The sequence below is a fragment of the Cricetulus griseus genome, chromosome 3 (assembly GCF_003668045.3).
Source record: "Cricetulus griseus strain 17A/GY chromosome 3, alternate assembly CriGri-PICRH-1.0, whole genome shotgun sequence".
NCBI classification, from domain to species: domain Eukaryota; kingdom Metazoa; phylum Chordata; class Mammalia; order Rodentia; family Cricetidae; genus Cricetulus; species Cricetulus griseus.
Genome location: NC_048596.1, coordinates 256,562,689 through 256,587,827, shown reverse-complemented (window position 1 = coordinate 256,587,827; position 25,139 = coordinate 256,562,689). Strand labels below are relative to the sequence as shown.

General features: G+C 41.2%; 1 protein-coding gene across 1 annotated transcript in view; it reads left to right on the top strand.

Annotated features, from left to right (window-relative positions):
- F13a1 (coagulation factor XIII A chain) overlaps nt 1-23,712 on the top strand; it is a 169,753-nt gene extending 146,041 nt beyond the window's left edge. Inside the window, exons 13-14 of the mRNA XM_035441525.1 lie at nt 14,453-14,589; nt 23,559-23,712. Of these exons, the coding sequence (XP_035297416.1) occupies nt 14,453-14,589; nt 23,559-23,712 (291 nt within the window). The remainder of the gene's footprint in view (nt 1-14,452; nt 14,590-23,558) is intronic.
- The last annotated feature ends 1,427 nt before the right edge of the window (nt 23,713-25,139 follow it).

Sequence of the window (25,139 nt, the reverse complement as noted above, 5' to 3'; positions counted from 1 at the left end):
CAATATGGTGTGTGTGCGCCCCCCAAAAATGTGGAAGGTACCACCGAAGTCTGAATTTTAGAAATTTCAGTTTATTTTAATTCATTTGAGTCTATCATAGTTACTGGGCTAGTGACTATCATCTTGGTCAACATAGACTTTTACATGACTTGACCTTGCAAAACCATTGGTATAGTTCAGTAAATGACAGCCTATGTGTTAGTAGAGAGCAGTACCAGCTCTGGGGCCAATGAACAGTTTACAAACAAGCAACTGCTTATTTCCAGCAATGACCATGGGGTGAGTAGGAGGGAAGAAATTCAATTTCCATTGATACATGGAGGACATGATTGAAAGCACTTCAAATAAGGACTGTTAGGTGAATCTAATAAATTGTGTGAATTAAGCTGCCAACTTAAGTCATTTTTACTCTTTCTCAAACTTTTCTTCTATTTCAATTTCCTCTGTGTGTGTGAGGTGGTGGGGGAGAGGAAAGGAGAAAGACTTTCCTTTTGGCCAAAGAATCTTACTAGCTACTCATTATCATGAACTTGTATAAAGAGCAGAACTCAGTGCATCAGTATCGATGAGTACAATTACTTTGGAGAAACGTTGTATCATAGGTTGATTTTAAAAAATAGATATTTTAAGTAAAATAGTCGTATTAGTTACTTTTCTGTTGTTGTGATAAAATACCATGACCAAGACAATCTATAGAAGGACAAGTTTCTTTGGATTTACTTCTCCAAAGGAATAAGAGTCCATCATGTCAGAAACCTGGCATCAGTCAGGCATGGCAGTGGGAGCAGGAAGCTGACAGATCAAATGCTCAACCACAAGTAGGAAGAAAGGGAAAACTGGAAATGGTTTTAGGTTGTGAGACCTCAAAGCCCAACCCTAATGATGTACTTGATCTATCAAAACTGTATCTCCTAATCCTCCCCAGCAGCACCACCACTGGAAACAGAGTATTTCAATGCCTGAACCTGTTAGAGACATTTCTCATTTAAACCACAAGGCAGTGAAAACACCAGGGTCATGAGATGTGTGTAAAAACACGAGGCATCTCCAAGTCAGCATGTCCTGGGCTCTTTTCTCTGGTCCCTGTCATAAGCATGTCTCTCTAAACTCAATACCATGATTGCTGTTCCCTGACCTAAGACCCTATCGATTGCTCTAAGGTCTCCTTTTATTTAAGACTTCATGAGAGAAAGAAAGAAAGAAAGAAAGAAAGAAAGAAAGAAAGAAAGAAAGAAAGAAAGAAAGAGGGAAGGAAGGAAGGAAGGAAAGAAGGAAGGAAGGAGGAAGGGAAGGAAGACAATATTGACATTGAAATGTTTTCACAGCATAAAAAGGTGAACTGTTCAGAATTCCAGAAGAATTCAACATAAACTCTTCCCCCAACATAGCCATTGTTCTCTGCTCCACAGAAACCACCTCATCTCTTAAGTCAGTAAATATCACGAAAATGTACTATTCTCTTCTAAGAAAATGGGAGGAAAGATGGGCACCAAAATTTCCAAGCATGACTGTTAAATATTGGATAGTTAAATGTTGTGTTGATGTTGGCTTGGGTTTGTATGATTCAGCATCCTCTCAAGAGTCAGGAACAGGAAGTTGAAATTATGGGGGCAAGAGACAAATATAAAAGAATAGATGCCAAACTTTGTTAATTACATAAAAATACACAACAGCCTGAGAAGAGCCCTCTCCCATCAATAACTTCTCTTCAGCCTCCTCCTAATGACAGTATTGATATACTCAACCCAGACACTAATTGCAGGCATAATATGTGGAAACAAACTGATTGGGTGTGACACATGAGATTAGTCAAGAAGAGTCTGTATTGTGATCATATTCAGATCAATGCCCATACCCAAAGGAAAAACGCATGCTGCAGTCTTTCTTTGTTTCTTTGTTTCTCTCTCTCTTCCTTCCCTCTTTCCTTCCTTCCCTCCTTCCTTCCTTCCTTCCCTCCTTCCTTCCTTTCTGTTTTTGCTTTTTTAATTTTCTTTTTTTTATTTTATTTTATTAGTTCTAGTTAGGGAACAAGCTTATTTCAAGTCCCTTCTCCCTCTCCCTCCCCTCACCCCCAAACTTTCTCCCCCACCCCCAGCCCACCCCCCCAACCCCATCCACCCACTACTCCCCAGGCAGGGTAGGGCCCTCAACGGGAGCTCAGCAAAGTCCACCAAGTCTTCCTATGCTGATCCTGGGCCCTTCCCCATGTGTCCAGGGCCAGAGTGTAACCCTTCATATGGGATGGGCTCTCAAAGTCCCTTCTTGCACCAGGGAAAAATACTAATCCACTACCAGAGGCTCCCTGGAGTGCAGAGGCCTCCTTATTGACATCCATGTTCTGGGGTCTGGATCAGTCTTGTACAGGCCTCCTGGACAGCATCTGGGGTCGATGTGCTCTCCCTTGTTCAGGCCAACAGTTCCTGTGGGTTTCTCCATCCTAGTACAGACCCCTTCGTTCTTCATTCCTCCCTCTCTTCAACTAAATTCCCGATTTCGGCTCATTGTATATCTGTGGATGTCTGTCTCTGTTTCCATCAGCCACTGGGTGAGGGCTCTAGGATGGCATAAAGAGAAGTCATCAATCTCATTTTAGGGGGAGGGTTTTTAGGTTATCCTCTCCACCATTGCCTGGATTGTCAGATCGTGTCATCCTTGTCATCTCTGGAAATCTCCCTGGTTCCTGATCCCTTCTCGGGCCTACAGTGGCTCCCTCTGATATCGCATCTCTCATCTTGCTCTCTTTCCTCTATTCTTCCCCCAACTCAATGTTTCTGCCCCTCCATTTCCTCTCCTCTTCTCCTCTTCTCTTGCTCTTATTGTAGCAGCTCCTTCCCCCCCCACCCTCATGCCCCCAATTAGTTCGGGAGTTCATGCCACTTCCATTCCTGGGGACCATTTAACCCTTAGAGTCCTTCATGTTTCCTAGTTTCTTTGGTGAAGAGCATTATATACTGGTAGTCTTTTGTTCTATGTCTAAAATTCATATATCAGTGAGTACATACCTTGCTTGTCTTTTTGTGACTGGGTTACCTCACTCAGGATGGTTTCCTCTAGTTCCATCCATTTGCCTGCGAATTTCAAGATTCCATTGCTTTTTTCTGCTGAGTAGTACTCCATTGTATAAATGTACCACATTTTCTCAATCCATTCTTCAATAGAGGGGCATCTAGGTTGTTTCCAGGTTCTGGCTATTACAAACAATGCTGCTATGAACATGGTTGAACATATGTCCTTGTTGTAAGTACATGCCCTATTTGGGTATATACCCAAGAGAGGAATGGCTGGATCTTGAGGTACACTGATTCCCATTTTTCTGAGCAACCGCCATACTGATTTCCAGAGTGGTCTTACAAGATCGCACTCCCACCAGCAATGGAGGAGTGTTCCTTTTTCTCCACATCCTCTCCAGCATAGATTGTCATTGGTGTTTTTTATTTTAGCCATTCTGACAGGCGTGAGATGGTATCTCAGAGTTGTTTTGAGTTGCATTTCTCTGATGGCCAATGATTTTGAGCACTTTTTTAAGTGTCTTTCAGCCATTTCAGATTCCTCTGTTGAGAATTCCCTATTTAGTTCTGCACCCCACTTTTTAATTTCGTTGTTTGGTGTTTTGGTGGCTAGCTTCTTGAGCTCCTTATATATTTTGGAAATCAGTCCTCTGTCAGATGTGGGATCGGTGAAGATCTTTTCCCATTCTGTGGGTGGTCGTTTTATCCTACTGACTGTTTCCTTTGCCTTGCAGAAGCTTCTCAGTTTCAGGAGGTCCCATTTATTAATTGCAGACCTCAATGTCTGTGCTTCTGGCGTAATGTTCAGGAAGTGGTCTCCTGTGCCAATTTGTTCAAGGGTAGTTCCCACTTTCTCTTCTAGAAGATTCAGTGTGACTGGATTTATGCTGAGATCTTTGATCCATTTGCACTTAAGTTTTGTGCATGGTGACAGGTATGGATCTATCTGTAATTTTCTGCATGTCCGAATCCAATTGTACCAGCACCATTTGTTGAAGATGCTGTCTTTTTTCCATTGTATAGATTTAGCACCTTTGTCAAAAATAAGGTATCCATAGGTGCGTGGGTCGATATCAGGGTTTTCAATTCGATTCCATTGGTCTATCAGTCTATTTTTGTGCCAATACCAAGCTGTTTTCAGAACTATGGCTCTATAGTAGAGCTTGAAGTCGGGGATGGTGATGCCTCCAGAAGATCCTTTATTGTAAAGAGTTGTTTTGGCTATCCTGGGCTTTTTATTTTTCCATATAAAGTTGAGTATTGTTCTTTCAATGTCTGTGAAAAACTGTGTTGGGATTTTGATGGGGATTGCATTGAATCTGTAGATTGCTTTTGGCAGGATTGCCATTTTTACTATGTTAATTCTACCTATCCATGAGCATGGGAGATCTTTCCATTTTCTGGTATCTTCTTTAATTTCTTTTTTTAAAGTCTCAAAGTTCTTATTGTACAGATCTTTTACTTTTTTGGTTAGTGTTACCCCAAGATATTTTATGTTGCTTGTGGATATTGTGAAAGGTGATGTTTCCCTGATTTCTTTCTCATTGGATTTATCATCTGTATATAGTAGGGCTACTGATTTTTTTGAGTTAATTTTGTATCCTGCTAACTTGCTGAAGGTGTTTATCAGCCGTAGGAGTTCCCTGGTAGAGTTTTTCGGGTCACTAATGTAGACTATCATGTCGTCTGCAAATAGTGAAAGTTTTACTTCATCCTTTCCAATTTGTATCCCTTTGATCCCCTTTTCTTGTCTTATTGCTATAGCCAGAACTTCAAGTACAATATTGAAGAGATATGGAGAGAGTGGACAGCCTTGTCTTGTTCCTGATTTTAGAGGAAACGCTTTGAGTTTCTCTCCATTTACTTTGATGTTGGCTATTGGTTTGGTATATATTGCCTTGATCATGTTTAGATATGTTCCTGTTATTCCTGTTCTCTCCAAGATCTTTATCATGAAGGGATGTTGGATTTTGTCAAAGGCTTTTTCAGCATCTAGTGAGATGATCATGTGGTTTTTCTTTTTCAGTTTGTTTATATAGTGGATTACATTGATGGATTTTCGTATGTTGAACCATCCTTGCATCCCTGGGATAAAGCCTACTTGATCATGGTGGATGATTTTTCTGATATGTTCTTGTATTCGGTTGGCCAATATTTTATTGAGTATTTTAGCATCGATGTTCATGAGGGATATCGGTCTGTAGTTCTCTTTCTTAGTCATATCTTTGTGAGGCTTGGGTATCAAAGTGATTGTAGCCTCATAGAAAGAGTTTGGCAATATCCCATCTGCTTCTATTGTGTGGAACAGTTTGAGGAGTACTGGAATTAGCTCTTGTTTGAATTTCTGGTAGAATTCTGCAGTGAAGCCATCTGGCCCTGGGCTTTTTTTGGTTGGGAGGCTTTTGATTACTGCTTCTATCTCATTAGGGGTTATAGTTCGATTTAAACTGTTTATCTGATCTTGATTTAATTTTGGTAAGTGATATTTATCCAGAAAGTTGTCCATTTCCTTTAGGTTTTCCAATTTTGTGGAATACAGGTTTTCAAAGTATGACCTAAAGATTCTCTGGATTTCCTCAGTGTCCGTTGTTATGTCTCCCTTTTCATTTCTGATTTTGTTAATTAGCATGCTCTCTCTCTGCCTTTTGGTTAGTTTGGCTAGAGGCTTGTCTATCTTGTTGATCTTCTCAAAGAACCAACTCTTTGTTTCATTGATTCTTTGTACTGTTTTCCTAGTTTCTACTTTGTTGATTTCGGCTCTCAGGTTGATTATTTCCTGGCGTCTACTCCTCCTTGGTGTGTTTGCTTCCTCTTGCTCTAAAGCTTTCAGTTGTTCTGTCAATTCTCTAATGTGACTTTCCTCCAGTTTCTTCATGTGAGCACTTAGTGCTATGAACTTCCCTCTTAGCACTGCTTTCAGGGTGTCCCATAAGTTCGGGTATGTTGTGTCTACATTCTCATTAAATTCTAGAAAGTCTTTGATTTCTTTTTTTATTTCTTCCTCAACCCAGGAATGGTGCAATTGGGAGTTATTCATTTTCCACGTAAATGTAGGTTTTCTGCAATTCGTATTGCTGTTGAATTCTAGCTTTAATGCATGGTGGTCTGATAAGATACAGGGGGTTATTTCAATACTTTTGTACCTGTGGAGGTTTGCTTTGCTGCCAACTATGTGGTCAATTTTTGAGAAGGTTCCATGTGGCGCTGAGAAGAAGGTATATTCTTTTGTGTTTGGATGGAATGTTCTATAGATATCTGTTAAACCCAGTTGTGTCATAACTTCTTTCAGATCCTTTGTTTCTTTGTTAAGTTTCTGTCTAGTAGTTCTGTCCAGTGGTATAAGGGGGGTGTTGAAGTCTCCTACTATAAGTGTGTGTGGTTTTATGTGTGGTTTGAGCTTTAGTAATGTTTCTTTTACAAAAGTGGATGCTTTTGTATTAGGGGCATAGATGTTCAGGATTGAGACTTCATCTTGATGGACTTTTCCTGTGATGAGTATGAAATGCCCTTCTTTATCTCTTTTGATTGCTTTCAGTTTAAAGTCTAATTTGTTAGATATTAGTATTGCTACCCCAGCTTGTTTCTTGAGCCCATTTGATTGGAAAATCTTTTCCCATCCTTTTACTCTGAGGTATCGCCTGTCTTTGAATTTGAGGTGTGTTTCTTGTAAACAGCAGAAGGATGGATTCTGTCTTCGTATCCATTCTGTTAGCCTATATCTTTTTATGGGTAAGTTAAGACCATTGACATTCAGGGATATTAACGTCCATTGTTCATTGGTTCTTCTTAGTTTTGGATTTATTGTTGGTGGTATCATTGCGTGTGGATTTTGCCCTTCTGTTTCTTTTTGTGTTTGGTGAAATTCGATTAACTACTGCCAGTGTTTTTGTGAGTGTAGTTATGTTCGTTGGGTTGGAGTTTTCCTTCCAGAGCCTTCTGTAGTGCTGGATTTGTTGATATGTATTGTTTAAATCTGTTTTTGTCGTGGAATATCTTGTTTTCTCCATCTATAGTGATTGAAAGTTTTGCTGGGTACAGTAGTCTGGGTTGACATCCATGCTCCCTTAGTGCTTGTAGGGTATCTATCCAAGACCTTCTGGCTTTCAGAGTTTCCATTGAGAAGTCGGGTGTGATTCTGATTGGTTTGCCTTTATATGTTACTTGGCCTTTTTCCTTTGCTGCTCTTAATATTTTCTCTTTATTCTGTAGATTTGGTGTTTTGATTATTATGTGTCGGGGCGACTTCTTTTTGTGGTCCAGTCTGTTTGGTGTCCTGTAAGCTTCTTGTACTTTCATAGGCATATCCTTCTGTAGGTTGGGGAAGTTTTCTTCTATGATTTTGTTGAATATGTTTTCTGTACCTTTGAGCAGTATTTCTTCACCTTCTTCTACACCTATTATTCTTAGGTTTGGCCTTTTTACGGTGTCCCATATTTCCTGGATATTTTGTGTTAGGGTTTTGTTGGACTTGAGGTTCTCTTTGGTGGATGAATGTATATCCTCTAGCGAGTCTTCAGTGGCTGAGATTCTCTCTTCCATCTCTTGAATCCTGTTGGATACACTTACATCTTTAGTTCCTGATCGTTTATCCAACCTTTCCATTTCCAACATGGTCTCATTCTGTGTTTTCTTTATTGTGTGTATTTCAGCTTTCATGTTTTGAACTATTTCAAGAGCTTCCTTCACTTGCTTGGATGTTTTTTCTTGGCTTTCTTTAGATTCTTTAAGAGATTTATTTATTTCTTGAATTTTTTGGTTTGTCTTTTCCTCCAATTCATTTAATTTTTTGTTTGCTTTCTCTTCTATTTCTTTAAGGGATTTTCTTGTTTCCTCTTTAAAGGTCTCTATCAACTTGCTGAGATAATTTTTGAGGTCCATCTCATCTTCATGCTCTGTGTTGGGCTTTTCAGCTCTTGCCGGAGTGGAGTCCCTAGGTTCTGGTGGTGTCATGTTGGTCTTTGTGTTGTTGAGTGAAATCTTATTCTGTCTTCTCCCCATATCCTTTTAGTGGGTGCGGGTGGGTTCTCTCTATCTCCTCTTGTGGCCCAGTGGTGTGTGGGGGCTAGGAATTCGATGTCCACAACTCTAGATGATCTCGACGCTCCTGGTGGTCTCCTCGCTAGTTCCTAGTTTCTCGGTCGTTCGGCGGAATGGAAGAGTGGGGTGCTACCAGATTTGGGGCACAGGGAGCTCCTCCCTGCCTGGGCTTGTCTGGCCCAAGCCGGCAGGCACAGGCGGGGGTGGTGGGATGGGGGTGGTGGGGTGTTCTGGTCTGGGGTCGGGAGCGGGCAGGAGCTCACTCACCTAGTTCCAGGTCAGTCTGCGGCGGTGGAATGTAAGAATGGGGTGCTAGCAGATTGGTGGGGCAGGGGTCTCCTCCCTGCCTGGGCGTGTCTCCACCTCCTTTCTACCCCCATCAAATCCACAGAAAGGCTAAGGCCTCCCATGGAAGTCAACAATGCATGAGGTAGATTGATTCCCAATTTTCTAAGAAACTGCCATACTGATTTTCAAATTAGCTCTACAAGTTTGCACTCCCACCAGCAGTGGAGGAAAGTTCCCTGTACTCCACATCCTTTCCAGCATAAGCTGTCATCAGTGTTTTTGATCTTAGCCTTTCTGACAGGTATAAGATGGTATCTCTGAGTCATTTTGATTTGCATTTCCCTAATGACTAAGGATTTTGAGCAATTCTTTAAATGTCTTTCAGCCACTTGAGAGTCTTCTGTTGAGAATTTTCTGCTTAGATCTGTACCCCATTTTTAATTGCATTATTTGGTATTTTGATGTCTAGTTTCTTCAGTTCTTTATATATTTTGGAGATCAGCCCTCTGTCAGATGTGGGGTTAGTGAAGATCTTTTCCCATTCTGTAGGCTGTTGTCTTGTTGACAGTGTCCTTGCCCTACAGAAGCTTTTCAGTTTCAGGAGGTCTCATTTATTGATTGTCAATCTCAATGTCTGTGCTACTGGTGTTATATTTAGGAAGTGGTCTCCTGAGCCCATGTGTTCAAGGCTACTTCCCATTTTCTCTTTTATCAGATTTGGTGTAACTAGATTTATGTTGAGTTTTTTTTATTCACTTGGACTTGAGTTTTGTGCATGGCGATGGATACGGAGCTATTTGCAATCTTCTACATGCCTACATCCAGTTTTGCCAGTTTGTTGAAACTGCTACTTCTTTCCATTGGATAATTTTGGCATCTTTTTCAAAAATCAGATGTTCATGGGTGTGTGGATTTATGTCAGAGTCTTCAATTTGATTCCATTGATCCATGTATCTGTTTTTATGCCAGTATAAGTGCCTAGCTTTTTTAATTACTATAGCTCTATAATAGAGCTTGAAGTCAGGGATGGTGATGCCTCTTGAAGTTCCTTTATTATACAGGATTCTTTTAGCTACTCTGGGTTTTTTGTCTTTCCATATGAAGTTGAGTATTGTTTCTTTTGAGGTCTGTGAAGAATTGTGTTGGCATTATGATGGGGATTGCACTGAATCTGTAGATGGCTTTTGGTCACATTGTCATTTTTACTATGTTAATCCTACCTATTCAAGAGCATGGGAGATCTTTCCATCTTCTGTTATTTTCTTTAATTTCTTTCTTCAAAAACTTGAAGTTCTTGTCATACAGGTCTTTCACTTGCTTGGTTAGATTATCTATTGTCTGTGTTTTCATGGGTATAGTTAACTTCCTTGGGTTGGAGGTTTCCTTCTAGTACTTTCTGTAGGGCTGGATTTGTGGACAGGTATTGTTTAAATTTGGTTTTGTCATGGAATGTCTTATTTTCCCTGTCTATGGTGCTTGAAAGTTTTGCTAGATATAGTAGTCTGGGCTGGCATCCATGGTCTCTTAGTGTCTGCCAAACATTTATCCAGGACCTTCTGGCTTTTGGTGCCTCCATTGTTAAGTCATGTGTAATTCTGATAGGTCTGCCTTTATTTGTTAGTTGGCCTTTTTCCTTTGCATCTCTTAATATTCTTTCTTTTTCTGTATGGTTAGTGTTTTGATTATTATATAGCAAGGGGAACTAAAGCTGAGCTCAGAAGGCTGCTCCTACCCTCAAATCCATCAGTAGCCAATAGTTTAATAAGGACGAATAGTGGTTCATGGATTTCTCCTAGATCTATGATTGACTATTGATGGGCCCAATCTGGTATAGGCTACAAAAAATGTAGATTCATTTCTTAAAAGGCTTCTGTTCATCCTTGTGATGACCATGGCAAAGACAAATGTACCAAAATACTTCCCCCAGAAAGTATTAGAACCATCACAGCAAACATTCTTACTGAAGGTGTCATTGTAGCTTTTTCTAATGTAGATAAAACTTCTATTCAAAAAATTCCAGTGGGTTTTGAGGTTATTTTAATGAGAAACACTAGGAATATAAAACTGAGGACACTATATGTGACCCTGAAATGAACCAAGTCAAAACACTTGGGAATAAAGTGACAGATTCTGTCATTCAGGGTTTTAGTAGCAATGGTTTTCAAAGGTAGAAGTTGGGGACAAGAAAAGATTTGGCTTCACAAGGAACAGTTGTCAATTTCTAGATATTTGTAGTTGTTATCATTTGTGGGGTGCTGTTGGCTATTAGCAGGGCAGAAACCAGAGACACTGTTAAACACCTCTATGGCATGAGACAAAACCCACAGCCAAGATGCATCCAGTTCAAAATGTCACTGGTGCTGAGGTTGGGAAACCCTGGTCTTGAGTTGACCATTGGCTTTGCTACATTTTTCAGACCAGACTAATCTATTCATATTGCATCACTCCAGAAGCCACCAAAGTAATTGCCAGCTCATGGGCCCATGCTCTATTAGTTGGCCTATCTCCTCCTCATTGAACCTTGTGTAGTTTCAGCTTTGTCAGTGTGGCTTCAAATTCAGTTCTGTCCTTACCATTTCTAAAAGTTCCCTTGCTCCTAGAGAGCCTGTGTACATCAGAACAAAGTAGCTTTGGTTGTTTGGTTACTACTGGGTTGCTGTAGCTTCCAACATCTCTAACCATTGCATCCTGGGTTCTAGGTTGAGGCTTTCTTACATTAAGATTTGAATTTGAATCCTATCCTGGTCAGTAGCTTCAAATTTTTGTGAAAGATACTTGCTTTATAAAAAAACAAAATGCCAACACCAATGATCCCACTTCATAAAATTCTTTCCTCCTTAAGGGATGATTGTGGTATGAGCATCTTGTTCTTGTGTGCCTTGGAGCTGAAAGTATTGAAGCCCTTGTGTGAGAATTCTCATGAACCATGCTTTTCAATAGAGCTGCTCCTTAGTAATGAGACAGCATGCTCAAAATAAACAAATTTCAGGCTCTACCATTTGGGATTCTAGTTTCATGATCTGGAGTGGGCTGAGACTTCTGTAGTTGTAAGTTCCCACTGGTTTAAGTACTGACCCCTTTCCAGCACACAACCCTTATCTTTAGGCATGCCTACTGCTGCCTCCACCATTATTAGCCTGCCCCATCCTTAGTGCCCCAAACCCCTTCTCTCCATCCACTGTTCCTAAGAAATAGGGGCATAAAATGAATACAATGAATTGGTTGAAAGTTTTATTTTTTCTGATAGAATTTTTAAATCCCATAGACATAAATTTAGTCACAAACCAGAAAAGCAAAACCATAATATTTTAGTCTTAGCTGTAAAGTCAGTAAGCAAGGGTCCTTTTCTGCAGGCAATGTTCTTCCTCTTAATCTCCACTCATAAGAAAGTCTCATATCTGTGTGTGTGTCTTCATATATTATGCACTGACTAAAGAAACAAATGTAACAATGGCAGGTTGCTACATAGAAAACTCAAGCAACCAATGAATGCCACTTTAAATAATTCTCCCAACTAAGTATTTGCTGGGCACTAAATAGGTACTGGAGTCAAAAGCAGCACTGATGTTAAGAAGCTTGAGCTACAATCTCAGTGTAACTTGGAAGCTGATTTTTGGTGCATCATCTCCTTCCATCCCTTTCTTATTAGGGAAAAACCATCATCATTGTGATTTTGCACTTAAGTGACTGGTTTTCTGCAGATCTGTCTATATGGCAATCCAAAACAGACAAAGAAATCTCACTGCTGCTTGACCATCTTCCAATACATTGATTTTTTTATTGAGAAAGCCTTCTAAATATTGGCACTTATTAAACCTAATTAAACTAAACACCACTGGGCACATCTTGTTTAGAAGGTTAGTACTGTAGACCACAGGGTTCACAATTAAGTAAGACCTTGATGCATTTTTCTACCCCTAGCTCCCCATATAGCTCAAAATCTACCCCAGCTTTAGTCAGAGAATCCTTTTTGGTGAACAGTAGTAATCACAAAGATGCAGAGGTATTCAAGGTGCAGAGAATAAGGTACAGTTAGATATTTATCTGCAAATACCAGTTGTAAATAGACCAGTCTTCTAAAGCTCAGGTTATAAATGAAGATGGGGAGGAAAATGTAATAGCCAGAAGAAGAAGGCTTATGAAATCCTAACCTCTTGGCATATACAGCATAGCCAATGCTTCATAGCATTCATGTAGCCATCACCAGTCAGTCATGGATCAGAGAGGTGCTCTCTGCACTCTACTCCTTCTGAATTATTGGAAATGGATTCTATAGGAGGGGCTTGTCATTATCTTCAGTTGTGGACCCAAGTAGTTGTCATCACCAGGCTCCAGTGTGTAGTTTCAAATCTGTGTCACACAGGTGTGCTGTTTAACTCTGAAGATCTAAACAAACAAACAAACAAAAAACAAAGACCACAGCAAAAAGTTATGCTTGTGGGATGGGAACTAATAGGGATGAGGGGACACGGTAAGAGCAAAATGGAGACTAATCACAGAGTTACAGTATCACAGAGTGCACATTATACATGTATAAAATTGTCAAGTAACAAACTCAATAAAAATTTTAATTTTTACACTACATTAAATTTCCATCTTACCCTAGTTGGAGTAGCTATCATCAAAGAAACAAACTATAAATGTTGAGAATATAGAGGAAAAGGAACCCTTATACACCATCAATAGAAATGTATACTGATGCAGTCACTACCAAAATCAATAGGAGGCTTCTCAGAAACCTAAAATTAGTATTACCATGTGACCCTTGTGTACGACTTCTGGGTATATACCTGAAGGAATTTAAGTCAGCAGACCAAAGAGATGTCATAACAATAGCAAAGCTGTGGATTCAGCAGCCTATATATTCATCTACAAATGAGCAGATAAAGAAAATAAAGTGTATATACATAGCAAGACAGTTTTGTTCTATGATAAAGAAGATGCCATTTGCAGAGAAATGAATGGAGATTGGGACCCAGATGTTAATCCAAACTCAGAAAGCCAAATATTGCATGCATTCATTTATATGAAAAATCTAGATTTTTTTTTAAAGCATGAAATTGAAGGGAGAGTATTTGGAAAGAAGAAGGTGACCAGCAGGCAAGGGAGGGATGGTAATGGACAGTGTGACCAAAGGACATTATATGTATATACAAATATGGCATAACAAAGGCCATTGTTTTATGTGATTAATAAGACTAGTAAAATGGAGAGAGAGAAAGAAAATTGAATGTTTGAGTGAGTCTCCCAAGACCACAACCTGAGTAACTGTCACCCCGAGCATGGAGTCCTGGTTGTCACAAAAGATACTCTGCCAAATTCTCATAGTTTTGGGGATTGTGCTGGGTAAACTTTCCAGCAATAGCCTCACATTCCCTGAACTTGTACCTTCCTGGACTCAGATGTGGCTTCAGATGAAACCTCCTGTGCCTATTTCAGCATGCAGGTTCCTCTCCTTCAAACTTGACAAGGACTCTCCTCAGAGTCCTTGACATCTTCTAACATGTCTACAAGAAAGCACAAGCCTTTGCACTGTTTCCTGTCTCTTGACCTCTAGAATCGCTCATGAACTGCCCAGGAAATTTGAGTTCTTTCCAGAAACAGGGTTCACTTGGAACTACTCTCACTTTGGAAATCTGTTGCTCCGTGGGACACACTGCTGCCTCCTGCTGACAGAGAGCAGCCAGTGACCACAGCTATTACCCTCAGCTCTAATCAGGGAGAGTTTCATATTAAGGAAAAGAATGTGATTGTAATTAGTAATGCTCCTTCTTTCCCTCAATAGGTATTGCCCAGTCAAAGCAATACTCTCTGGTGAGTTGCCAAGGAGCAACCACAATGCAAATCTTCAGGAAAGAAAGAAAGAAAGAAAGAAAGAAAGAAAGAAAGAAAGAAAGAAAGAAAGAGAAAGAAAGAAAGGGAGGAAGGGAGAGAGAAAGAGAGAGAGAGGAAGGAAGGAGGGAAGGAAGGAAGGAAGGAAGGAAGGAAGGTAGGAAGGAAGGAAGGAAGGAAGGAAGGAAGGAAGGAAGGAAGGAAGGAAGGAAGATACCTAAGGAGATGGCAACAGAAATGTAGAAATGTGACTAACGAGCTGTATTGTCATCTAACTTGTTTCACAGGTCCGAGGCACTGCTATGGTTGGCTCTGATATGGTTGTGACTGTTGAGTTCACTAATCCTTTAAAAGAAACGCTGCAAAATGTGTGGTTTCATTTGGATGGTCCTGGGGTGACACTACCCAAGAGAAAGATGTTCCGGTAAGTACCAGGACAAGGAGGGAAGCAGTGAAGAGCTCTCTCTCTTTCTGTATATAGATAGATATGTATATCTATCTGTTTGTCTGTCCTTCCATATGTCCATCCATATGTCCATACATCTGTCTGTCTTAATCTGCCTATGTATCTATCTCTCCTATCTCTCTGTCTCTTTATCTTATATATAATCCCAGTGAAGATGTCTGACAAGTTGCTCCTCCTTATGGATTATTTCTGTGGGGTATGGTAGAAGCAGGTTGGTCTAACACTTCTATTAAATCCTTTATACCACATTGCCGAGGTAGAGGCAGGGACATGGGACTTCAAGAGGTAGACTGGTTAGCTTCCATGACACATATGAGAGTAGAGTCAAAATTCTAATCTAAGGTGACTCATGCCAGAATTCAAGTTCAGACCATTTTGTCACACTGCCTCTTCAGGAATCAATCAATGCTCCTTGAATATCTTCAGTGTGTCAATATGATGGTAGAAGACATCCCTTATCGTAGGTCTTGTCTTTCCAACTCCATCCTCCAGATTTTACCAACAGTCACATTCTAGAACTGTTGGCCTCTGTTGCTACTCTTTTAGTTGAGCCTAAAGAGTTCTAGACTTGGTTCTGGCTTTAAGACAAAGACTAGTTCAGCCTACATAGTAATGTGAATAGACTTCTGCCTCTTCTATACCCAGCATCACCATGCAAGTCTGTCTCTGTCACCTCTCTTAACAGACTGATGCTCACACAGAAGTTCATTCATGATAAGGTCACTCTAACTGCAGAGGCAACTCACCCTTTCTATGTTCCCATCTTACCTGTGATGCTAATTTCTTGACTGGAACAACATAAGGCCCATTTCGCTTCATCTGGTGACTTGAAAATGTTTATAGAAAGATCTCTCTTCTTCCTTGAGTCTTCCCTACCAGGGACCAAATAACTGTTCTTTCTTCATCTTTCCCACCTCTAATGTGATGCTCGCTCCCTCCCTCTCTTTATACTCCAGTTTGTCAGTGTTCCTTTTAAAGTGTGACATCCAGAATGGATCCCAATCTTTGAGGTTTATTACTTTCATTTCTACCACAAATAAGTCCCTGTCAACATCAATCAATCTAGCACATTTCTTGGGGGTGACCTTCTTAGGCATAGAAGACTCTGGAAACTGCCTTATGATCATATATTCTGGGAATTTTCCCAATGCCCTTGGTAGAAGTCACCCCTCTCTGTAAGCTGTAGTACAAGCACCTGACCTCACTCAGCCTTCCTGAAGCACCTTTATAGACCACAAAACACTCCCCACATTTCTTTTCAACCACAAGGCTTACAACTTCTGCATCCCATCATTTCAGAGTAGCCTTATTGCAAATACAATACACAATAGAGAAAATTATTTGAGTGCTTTTTGAAAAATGCAAACACAAGCCATAACAACCTCCCTATGCTAATAAGAAAGTTGCAGGGAAAAAAGAATTAAATTAGAAATCAACGCCAGCTAGAGGAAGAGGTCAATAGCAATAGCCCTGCTTCCATCAGAAACGAGGAGTCTCCCTCACCCATTCTCACACCTTCCCACTCCAATTAGATGCAGGAATTGCTCAGGCAAAGTGAAACATGTTCTCTTTTCTGAACGGCTGCCTGCTGTATCCAATTTTTCCTTCTTAGTAACACAAGCTTACTCCAGGGTGCCAGAAAGTCCTGTTATACCTGCACTTTGACTGTCCCGGGAATTCTAGGTTGATCGAGGCCGGCATATATGCTATGGTTTGTAGAAGTGACCCATAATGTTTCACTAGATAAAAGTCTTGGGCGGGGAATAGAAAGGAAGGAAGGAAGGAAGGAAGGAAGGAAGGAAGGAAGGAAGGAAGGAAGGAAGGAAGGAAAGAAGGAGTACTTGTTCTGATATATGTTCCCACCATGGATATGACACTTTCACTTGAGGCTCAAAGTCTTGAAGCTACACAACCTAGGACTTGAGCCTTCTGAGCTGTGAGCAAAAGGTTTTTAACTTCATGAATAGCTTATTCAGGCACTTCATTATAGTGACTGAAATCTGACTAATACAGCATGCAAAGACATACTATGTCCCATAAAAAAGATGAATCTACATAATAAAATGACCTACCATATGGGAGACATAGAGGTCAAAGCTCACAAAGTCTAGGAGTTTTGGTTAATATCTGATAATGGAGTATGAAGAGTTGGGAAAATCAAGGAAAGGAGGCATGAAGCCAGTCCCCATAAGGAAGCTATCCTCCCTACACCTTAGCTTAAAGTATTATGAAGCCTGTATAACTAACACCTAAATTTATGGCAGATGGGCCCAGGGACAGGCAGCTAGGATGTCTGTGTTCATCAGCTAAGGATGCTACCATAGACATTATAGTGATTGAGAAGTTGTACAACAGACTTTTATTGATCATTGTTCTGAAGCCAGGGTAAGTCCAAGTCAAGAGCCCGCTAATTGGGTGCCTATTGAGGACTCCTCTTGGCTGGTGTATAGTCCTCTCCTCACCAAGTTTTCTCATGGTAGAGTGAGAACGTAAGCAGGCACTCTGTACCTCTCTTCCAAGTCCTCAAATCTTATCCCAAAGGCCATACTCTCACAACCTTAGCTAATTATTTTGCAACAGATATATTTTGGGAAAACAAAATATTCAATCAATCGTATACCTTGATCTCTTATAAAAACTCAGACCTACAGTATTAATCTCTCCAAGCAAGGGAAGCTTTCTTCCTCAGAGTCAGAAATTAGGGAATGCAGGGGTGGGGTGGGATGGCATCAAAAAAAAATTGTTCCCAGGACTTGGAGTGAAAACTTTCTCTGTTTCCTCCTACCTTAGGCATACATGATTTTCAACTAAGACCAGAGGCAACCAGCACCCACACCCATTGTATTGTTAGTATTTAGGCTGTTGTTTACACCCTCAGCTGCAGCCACTAAGAACACCACCTGTGCCTATACACTATGTTCCCTTTTAAAAAGTCCCTGCCCACCTCCCATCCTTCTCTCTCTCTCTCTCTCTCTCTCTCTCTCTCTCTCTCTCTCTCTCTCTCTGTCTCTCTGTCACATTCTCTTTCCTCTCTCCTGCTGCTCCTGTCCCTGAAGGACAGTCTCCCCCCTCCCCTTTCCCCTTTTTAAAATCCCTTTCCCCTAATAAAAACTCCTCCGCTTGAACTCTGTCGCATGGCATCTTTCTCGTGCCATTTTTTAATTACAACGCCCATAGGACCAGATAACTAGAAGCATTCTATTGTGCTTAATGGTACTCCTAGATGTAACCTAAGAGTACCAAATTCATGTAACTACTTGAACCCCCTGTATAATTTCATAAGCCCTTCACAAGGCTATAAGGGCTCTGACATCTTAAATCTTAAATACTCACCTCTCTCCATCCCCCAGATCTTTGTCTGCTTCATATCTACTACAAAGAAGCTCTCAAGCCTGAGGTAGAGGACCTAGGGCAGAAACTAGTAAGCCAGGAATCAGAGCCAGGGATACAGAAAGCATTACTGTGTCAACTTCCCCACTCAGCTCAAACCAACATTACTGTGTTTCTGTGTCATGGTTTACCTTCTGATACCTAGCTCTCAGCCCAGCTGTCGAACTTGTCTCAGGCATTCAGAGGTCCTGCTTCTAGTGACCCTTAGCCTTTAAGTTGGATACTTCCAGAATATTAAATAATAATTCTTCTAGATTCTTTTCTGTTTTTAAAACCATAACCAGGTTCAATGAATTAATTGAAGAGAAAAAAAACACCCCCAATTTGGTGATCTGACTTTACACTTAAGCTCTCAGAAGCTAAGAGAGAGAGAGAGAGAGAGAGAGAGAGAGAGAGAGAGAGAGAGAGAGGAGGAAGCCTAGGTGCTTGCTGCTCATTGTGATGGTGACTGCATTTGCCCGTGTGCGTTTGGGATGATAAATGGCCAGGACATCCTGATGGCTCAGCACATTCCACAGCATCATTTTTCACAACGTTTGTACCCAGGAAATAGGTTTATTCCAACCTTATTCCACTGACTGAAATGAACAGAGGATTTTCCTTCTTTCTGCTGGGCATTTATCTATGAGCAAAACGCTCCGCATGTGAATTTTCATATCTGAGTAACTTCATCTGTACACCTATTATACAGATGATTATGATAGCAAATTCAAAAGAAGAAACAAGGATGAAGACTTTGTTTCTGTGGGAGGTAATTTCCTGCATTATATTACATCAGTACATAGTAGACCCTGAAGGGAGGGTAACTTTTTTACAAGGTGGGAGATTGAGTGATTATATGGGAAACCCCAGATGAGAGAATGGGTGGATCCAGGTAGCAGCAGCAGAGCTGTTTTGAAATAAATATCATAAATTTACATTGACATTGAATTCATCACTGTACATTAAAAACTGGGCAAGGTGTGTCTACATGCAGGCAGAAGGAACGGCCCGAAACAAATAGGGCTCCAGCAGAGCAAGCCGCAACCACCAAGATGGAGGTGACATTAATAATAACAATGGTACATTTCTAACATTTCTTGCCATAATTTTGAGGGCAGAACAACTATTAACTTTCTCTACTTGTTCTTGCCCTGTGATACTTAATACTCATCACCTTTCATAAGGAAGCAATAGTGAAGTCGGTGTTTTTCAAACTTTGTATCATGAAGTCAGTTTGAAAACAATACTTATATAGAGATTATGAGTTTCACATAATTTTGTTTCTGTTAGACTGGTTGAAATAATGTGGAGAGCCACAGCTACAAAGAATGTTAAAAAAAAACAAAACATTAACTTCTACAAAATCAATTCGGACATTTTCATTATCACTATGAATGCAACACCTGGAGCACTGAGAGTGGTTTCATGGTTCTTCCCACCCCCTGGCTGTGCACAGAGGAGAAAGGGGGTTTCTTGTTCTGTGTTTGGGGCTATGTTAAGTGGCTCTTCCCAGCACTATAGCAAAACACCTGACAGAAGAAGAATTTATTGTGGCTCACAGTGTCAGAGGTGGTGGTTTATCATGGAGGAAAAGGCATGGCATCTTGGCTCAATGGTTCTATCCAGGAACAGGCTGTCACTCTCAGAAGTGCCACTCCTAGTGACCCTTCTCTACAAGCTGCCCCTGCTCCCACTGAATGTCTCCACAGCAGCTGGGGGACTGTGAGCCCTGTAGTGAACCTTTCACATTTAAACTGTATCGAGAGCTCATTCTCTTCTTGCCCCAGAGCATATGGTACAGCAAGCATCTGGAATGCAAATCATTTTGCTGACTTTAGGTGATATTTTAGTGTTTTAACTTTACACCAAAGAGGTCAAGTAAAGACACGTGGCTCCATATCTCTTCCTTCCTTTGACCCTGTTTAAAGTGATTCTGGAATCCCAAAGACAAGTGGAAACTCGTACGACTGCAGCCTTTGGGCTACATATGGCTGTCTTTAGCAGTGGCCCTTCCTGGCTACTCCTTCCTAAACTAAACAGTGCCACAGTGCCTTTGTCTCTGGGTCATTCCAAGTGTCCAGGAGAAAGGGCCTGTCTCTGGCCCTTGAGACCTCTCTTGGCAATCATCAGTACTGACTACAAAATTTCTTGATGACTTGGGTCCTTCTTTGTTGGGAACAAGCACTGTTTTCTGGTCCCCAAACATATCTCTGCTCTTGAGAGATAGTCCGTCATCTTTTCCTCATCCTAGTTTTTCCACAACCCCAGCTCCCCTCCTAAGCTGGACACTGATATGAACAGTGAGATTCTTGACTGGCTCAGTCAGTTTGAGATAGGCCCCTAGATGTCTGTCACCATTTCAGTATCTAATTCAAAAGGCAAATCCTGATAATAACACTTTTCTCTAACTGAGCATGGTGGTGCATACCTATAATGCCAGCACTCAGGCAGCAGAGGCAGGTGGATCTCTGTGAGTTCAAGCCCAGACTGTTCCACAGAGCTAATACCAACACATCCAGGGCCACACAAAGAAACCCTGTCTTGGAAAATACACAATCCCTGCCCCCTCCCCCAAACCAGAACAACAACAACAACAACAACAAAAAAAAAAAAAAAAACAGAAAAAAGTGAACACCTTCCTAACTGAATGGATGGGTAGGATGCACAGTTCAGAACCATGCCCTGCTAGTTCCCTTTCTCTCCTTCATCCCCATTCTTACATTTCCTTAATCTGGGTAAGTGCTCTTAAGGAGAAGTGAGGTGTCCTGCTCTTTCATATGGTTAGATAAGCATTCGTTTATACACAGTCATGCTTATTCAATGCTAACCCAAGCAGGCCTTCCGTCTCACATGCCTGGGGAAGAGGGCTTGGCACAGAACTCAGCCTACTCACTACGGCCATCAAAACTGCTTATGGTCCCAGTTAGCAGATTTACTCATCTATAGCAAATGACCACCAGCCATGTGGTGGTGTCCCCTTCACTTCCTGCTTAGCCCCAACTCAGATTAAAGCCCAAGGAATGTCCTTGCCTCGATGTCACCATAACATGATAATCTGGTAAAAATTCCATCACACTATGAATTTATCTGGAAAAGATTATAGACAGAAGATCAACTGAATCAGTCTTCTGCTATCATCTAACGAAGTAAAAGATCGGGTGCAGCTCAAATGTCAGCTGCTATTTTCTGAGTCTTATACTCTGTGCCCAGTGATGTTTGCTAAGATGTAAGCTGTTTGCTAGGATTGTTTCATGTAAATCTCACAACAGTTCTACAGGGTAAGTACTGTATGAGTCCCACTTGACAGACAAGGCAGAAGCTGAATAGTTCCTTGAGGTACACAGCAATCAAGTCAAAGAGTCAGGTCTGAGGCCCAAGAGTCCCAACTCCAAGGTTCAAGGAGCTTTCAATCACAGGGCAGTTTTGTATCAGTCTAGACACCAGGCACTGCAGGTTGCTTAGATGGTAGTGTCTGAGTTTTTAAGTGATTAAATTAATTCCAATTTTCTCTTCTCTCTATAGCTCCACCTGACAGGCAACCATAACCATGAAATAAACCCCCCCACACACAATAGTATTTATTTTGGAACCCTGCTATGACCAAAATCGTTTTCCTTGGTATTCTTATACAATCAAAAATTTCATTTTTCATAATATTTAAGCACGTGAAACTACTAAGAATTTACAGCACCGTTGGGACTCCAAGCCCACAGGAACAACACTGGCATGCCAGGGAGCCCTTTGGAGCAAGTCTGCCCTGGGTAGCCTGTGTTGAGCCACCTGCAGGTGGAAGTCACCAATTCTGCTCTGGTCTTTTGACAGTTCCCCATTCTCCTACCAGACGTTCAGGCTTCTGTGAAATTCAACATACCACATAAGCAAGACTCTAGAAAGAATCCACAGCCGTCTCCAACTCCTGTTCTCTTATCTGGGCCATTAGGTTCAGGTACTGGTGATTCTGTAGATTCCATAGGACCTATTTTCTCATCTATAAGATAGGATATTGGATTAAGTCATTTCTGGCATGCTGTTCCTCCATAAGTTTCTGAACGCAACAAGCTTATGTGTATGTGTGTTTGTGTGTATGTGTCATTTGCGTGTGCATGTTCCTGTGTGTGTGTGTGTGTGTTTATATGCATTTGCTTGTGAAGGTCTGAGTTTGACATCAAGCATCTGCCTCAATAACTCTCCAGCTTATATATTGAGGTAGGGTCTCTCACTGAACCTGGAGCTCACTCTTCTGGTTAGTCAGGGCAGCCAGCCTATTCTAGAGATTCTCTGTCTCAGTCTCCTGTGTGCTGGTATTGCAACACTCACCATTGTTAGTTAGCTAACTAGCTAGCTAGTTAGTTAGTGGTTAAGTTAGTCTGCTTTTCTGTCTGTTTGCTTTGTTTGTCTTGAATCGGGTTCTGGAGATCTAAATTCTGTTCTTAATGCTTTCATAGCAAGCACTTTACTCACCTGGCCATCTCCCCAGCCCTCTGTTATTTAGTCTCCTTTCCACTCTCCCAACAAAAACTGTCCTAGTTTCCAGGCAACCCAATATTTGCCATCCTCAAAGGTCAGAAAGCCCAAGCCAGGAATCTTCTTTGTATAACTCTTGCGAGGGAGCTCTTCATACAAAACCAACCAAAGTCATCTGCCTTCTTGGAGTAATACAAGCAAAATGGTCATAAAAGGCATCGATTATGGACTGTAGTATGAAAGGCAATGTTCAGTTTTAGACCAGAGAAAGGAATGTTTACCTTGGTCAGACCTCTTCTCTGCCCATTCGCTAATTATACAATCTTGAAAAAGTGACCTCCCTGGTTTAACTGTTAACTAGCTACCTAAGGCATTGCATACATATGAACTTGCATATATTATCTCCTTCCATGTTTATATGGATGTGTGAAAAGCACCCTAGAGAAGCTTAAGTATCTCCCAGCCCTCATTAATACCAGTTATTCCCAGGAGAAGGTTTGTCCATAAGACTTGGGCGAGTCTTTGAGCATAGATTAAAGAAAACAGCAGAGAGACCCATTGGTAGAGGGAACCCAAGCTGGTGGTAAAATTATAAATATGGATTACAGAGAATGATGACACTTGGTTTCAGGTGATGTTCAGGTATTGTGCCAAGGAGCAAGTTTCATTCTATGAGGGTTACAGACCCTCAGCAAGGGCTTCTGTGGGTCCAGGTAGGACTTCAATCCCAGGAGGAAACTGGTGGAGCAAAGATGAGATAAAATAGATCATTCCCACAGACAAGGCCATGGGGGAGGGCTTGGTGCCATATTGGAGCCAAGCTCTCGCATCCTATTGGAGACCAGCAAGTGCATCCAGGTGGAAGAAGCCATGCTTGGTGGGACTGTTGGTGGCCAGCTTTGCACAGCTTCAAAAGTTGGGCCATGACTTACTGAATCAGCCAACTAGGTTGAAGAACCTAATGGGTGGTCCTATGGCCATCATAAGCTGAGAGAGAGATGGGACAAGTGTGTCAGGCTTGAATTCTCATAGTTCTCGGTTAAGGTGGGAAGCTGGACCACCAACCTTTCCTGTGCTTTTTATATTTTCAGTGAAATCCATCCCAACGCCACTGTGCAGTGGGAAGAAGTCTGTCGGCCATGGGTCTCAGGACCTCGAAAGCTGATTGCCAGCATGACCAGTGACACCCTGAGACATGTGTATGGAGAGCTGGATCTGCAGATTCAAAGACGACCTTCGATGTAAATGCCCAGGGGGCTCAGATAGACCTGGGCACCTGGCCTATTGCACTCTTGCTATGGAAATCCTAATGGCAAAAAAAAATTTGCTAGCTCTTTCTTTCTTGCTTTACTTTGGGTGTGAAGAATAAGGCATATCCCAGCATGGGGATGCTATGTATTTCAAAGACAAGCTTTGCCAAACCCAGGCCATTGGATGAGGGAGTTAGTTTTGAATTGCTCCACCCTCCAAAGGATCTGAGCATTAGCTTTAATTAAGCTATAATTAAGCCTTCATAGCTCATAAGAGTAAAAGTCATCATTTATCATTGCAAATGGCTACAGCTCCACATAGCAGAGGGCTTCCCTTGAGCAGGGGGGATACATCCAATACCTGGCCTCAATTAAGACTTCTGATTCTCCTCTCACTCTTTTGGGGGGTAACATACTCCTCCAAGGGAGTGCATGATTGGATCCTTACAATTCTATTCCCCTTTCTTAGAATCAGGTTGTACCCTCTGTGTTAAAATACTTTTTCCAGGAATTAAGCACGACATCATTTTTCTTCTTGGCAAAGCCAGAGAAAGGTCTTTCATCTTGCACCTGCAGCCAAGGAACTGCCTGCCAAATTTCACAGATTACCTTGTGAGAAGATGTGGCCCCACATTAACAAATTGCATTTGTGGGGAACTTAATCACCTAAGAGGAGATAAGGAAGCAGGTGCAGTGCTCAGATCTATTAAATAATGTAGTTTATGGTGCATTTTATAGGTGTCACATTGTGGCCTGATCAGCAAGAATGAATAACCATTACTTTAACCCTTTCTAGGATGGAGGACTAGAAAGTAAGGACGCCAATTTGGGATTGGAGAAATGAGGAATTAGTGTCCTTATTTAGTGGTTATACTTCGCCTGTCTCTCTGAGATCATGTCCTACACACAATGACATAGGCCTAAGTTCTTTTAGTTTTTGTTTTAAGACAAAAAATAACCTTGAGAAACTAGGAGATTTAGCAGTTAGACACATAGAAGACAAAACAGATTCTCATCCCCCCTTACCTTCATATTTCCTGTATCAAGCCCTTGCCTGAACCCTTGGATACTGAGAAGTAATGTAGACTCAGCCTTTCAAATGGCTAGTGTTACTATTGACCCAAGGGCAGAGGACGCAAAAATCCTTTGCCTTGTGTGCAAGGTTCCAACTGACAAGATTACTGGTGTCTATTTGTAAGGCAGATTTAGAGTTAGAATTTCCCCCTGAAATGCCGTGGGTGTGATTTTGGTCAGCTGACTGTGATTCTTAGCCAAAAAATTTTTTAAAAGTAAGAAAAATACATAGTAGGAAGTAAGTCGGGAGGAAGAATGCTTGACATAATGCTGTAGTCTTTATCCATGTTCTTCTAAACCATTGAGAGGTTCCTGCATCCTCAGTGCTAACCCCTGAGGGTCAGCAGA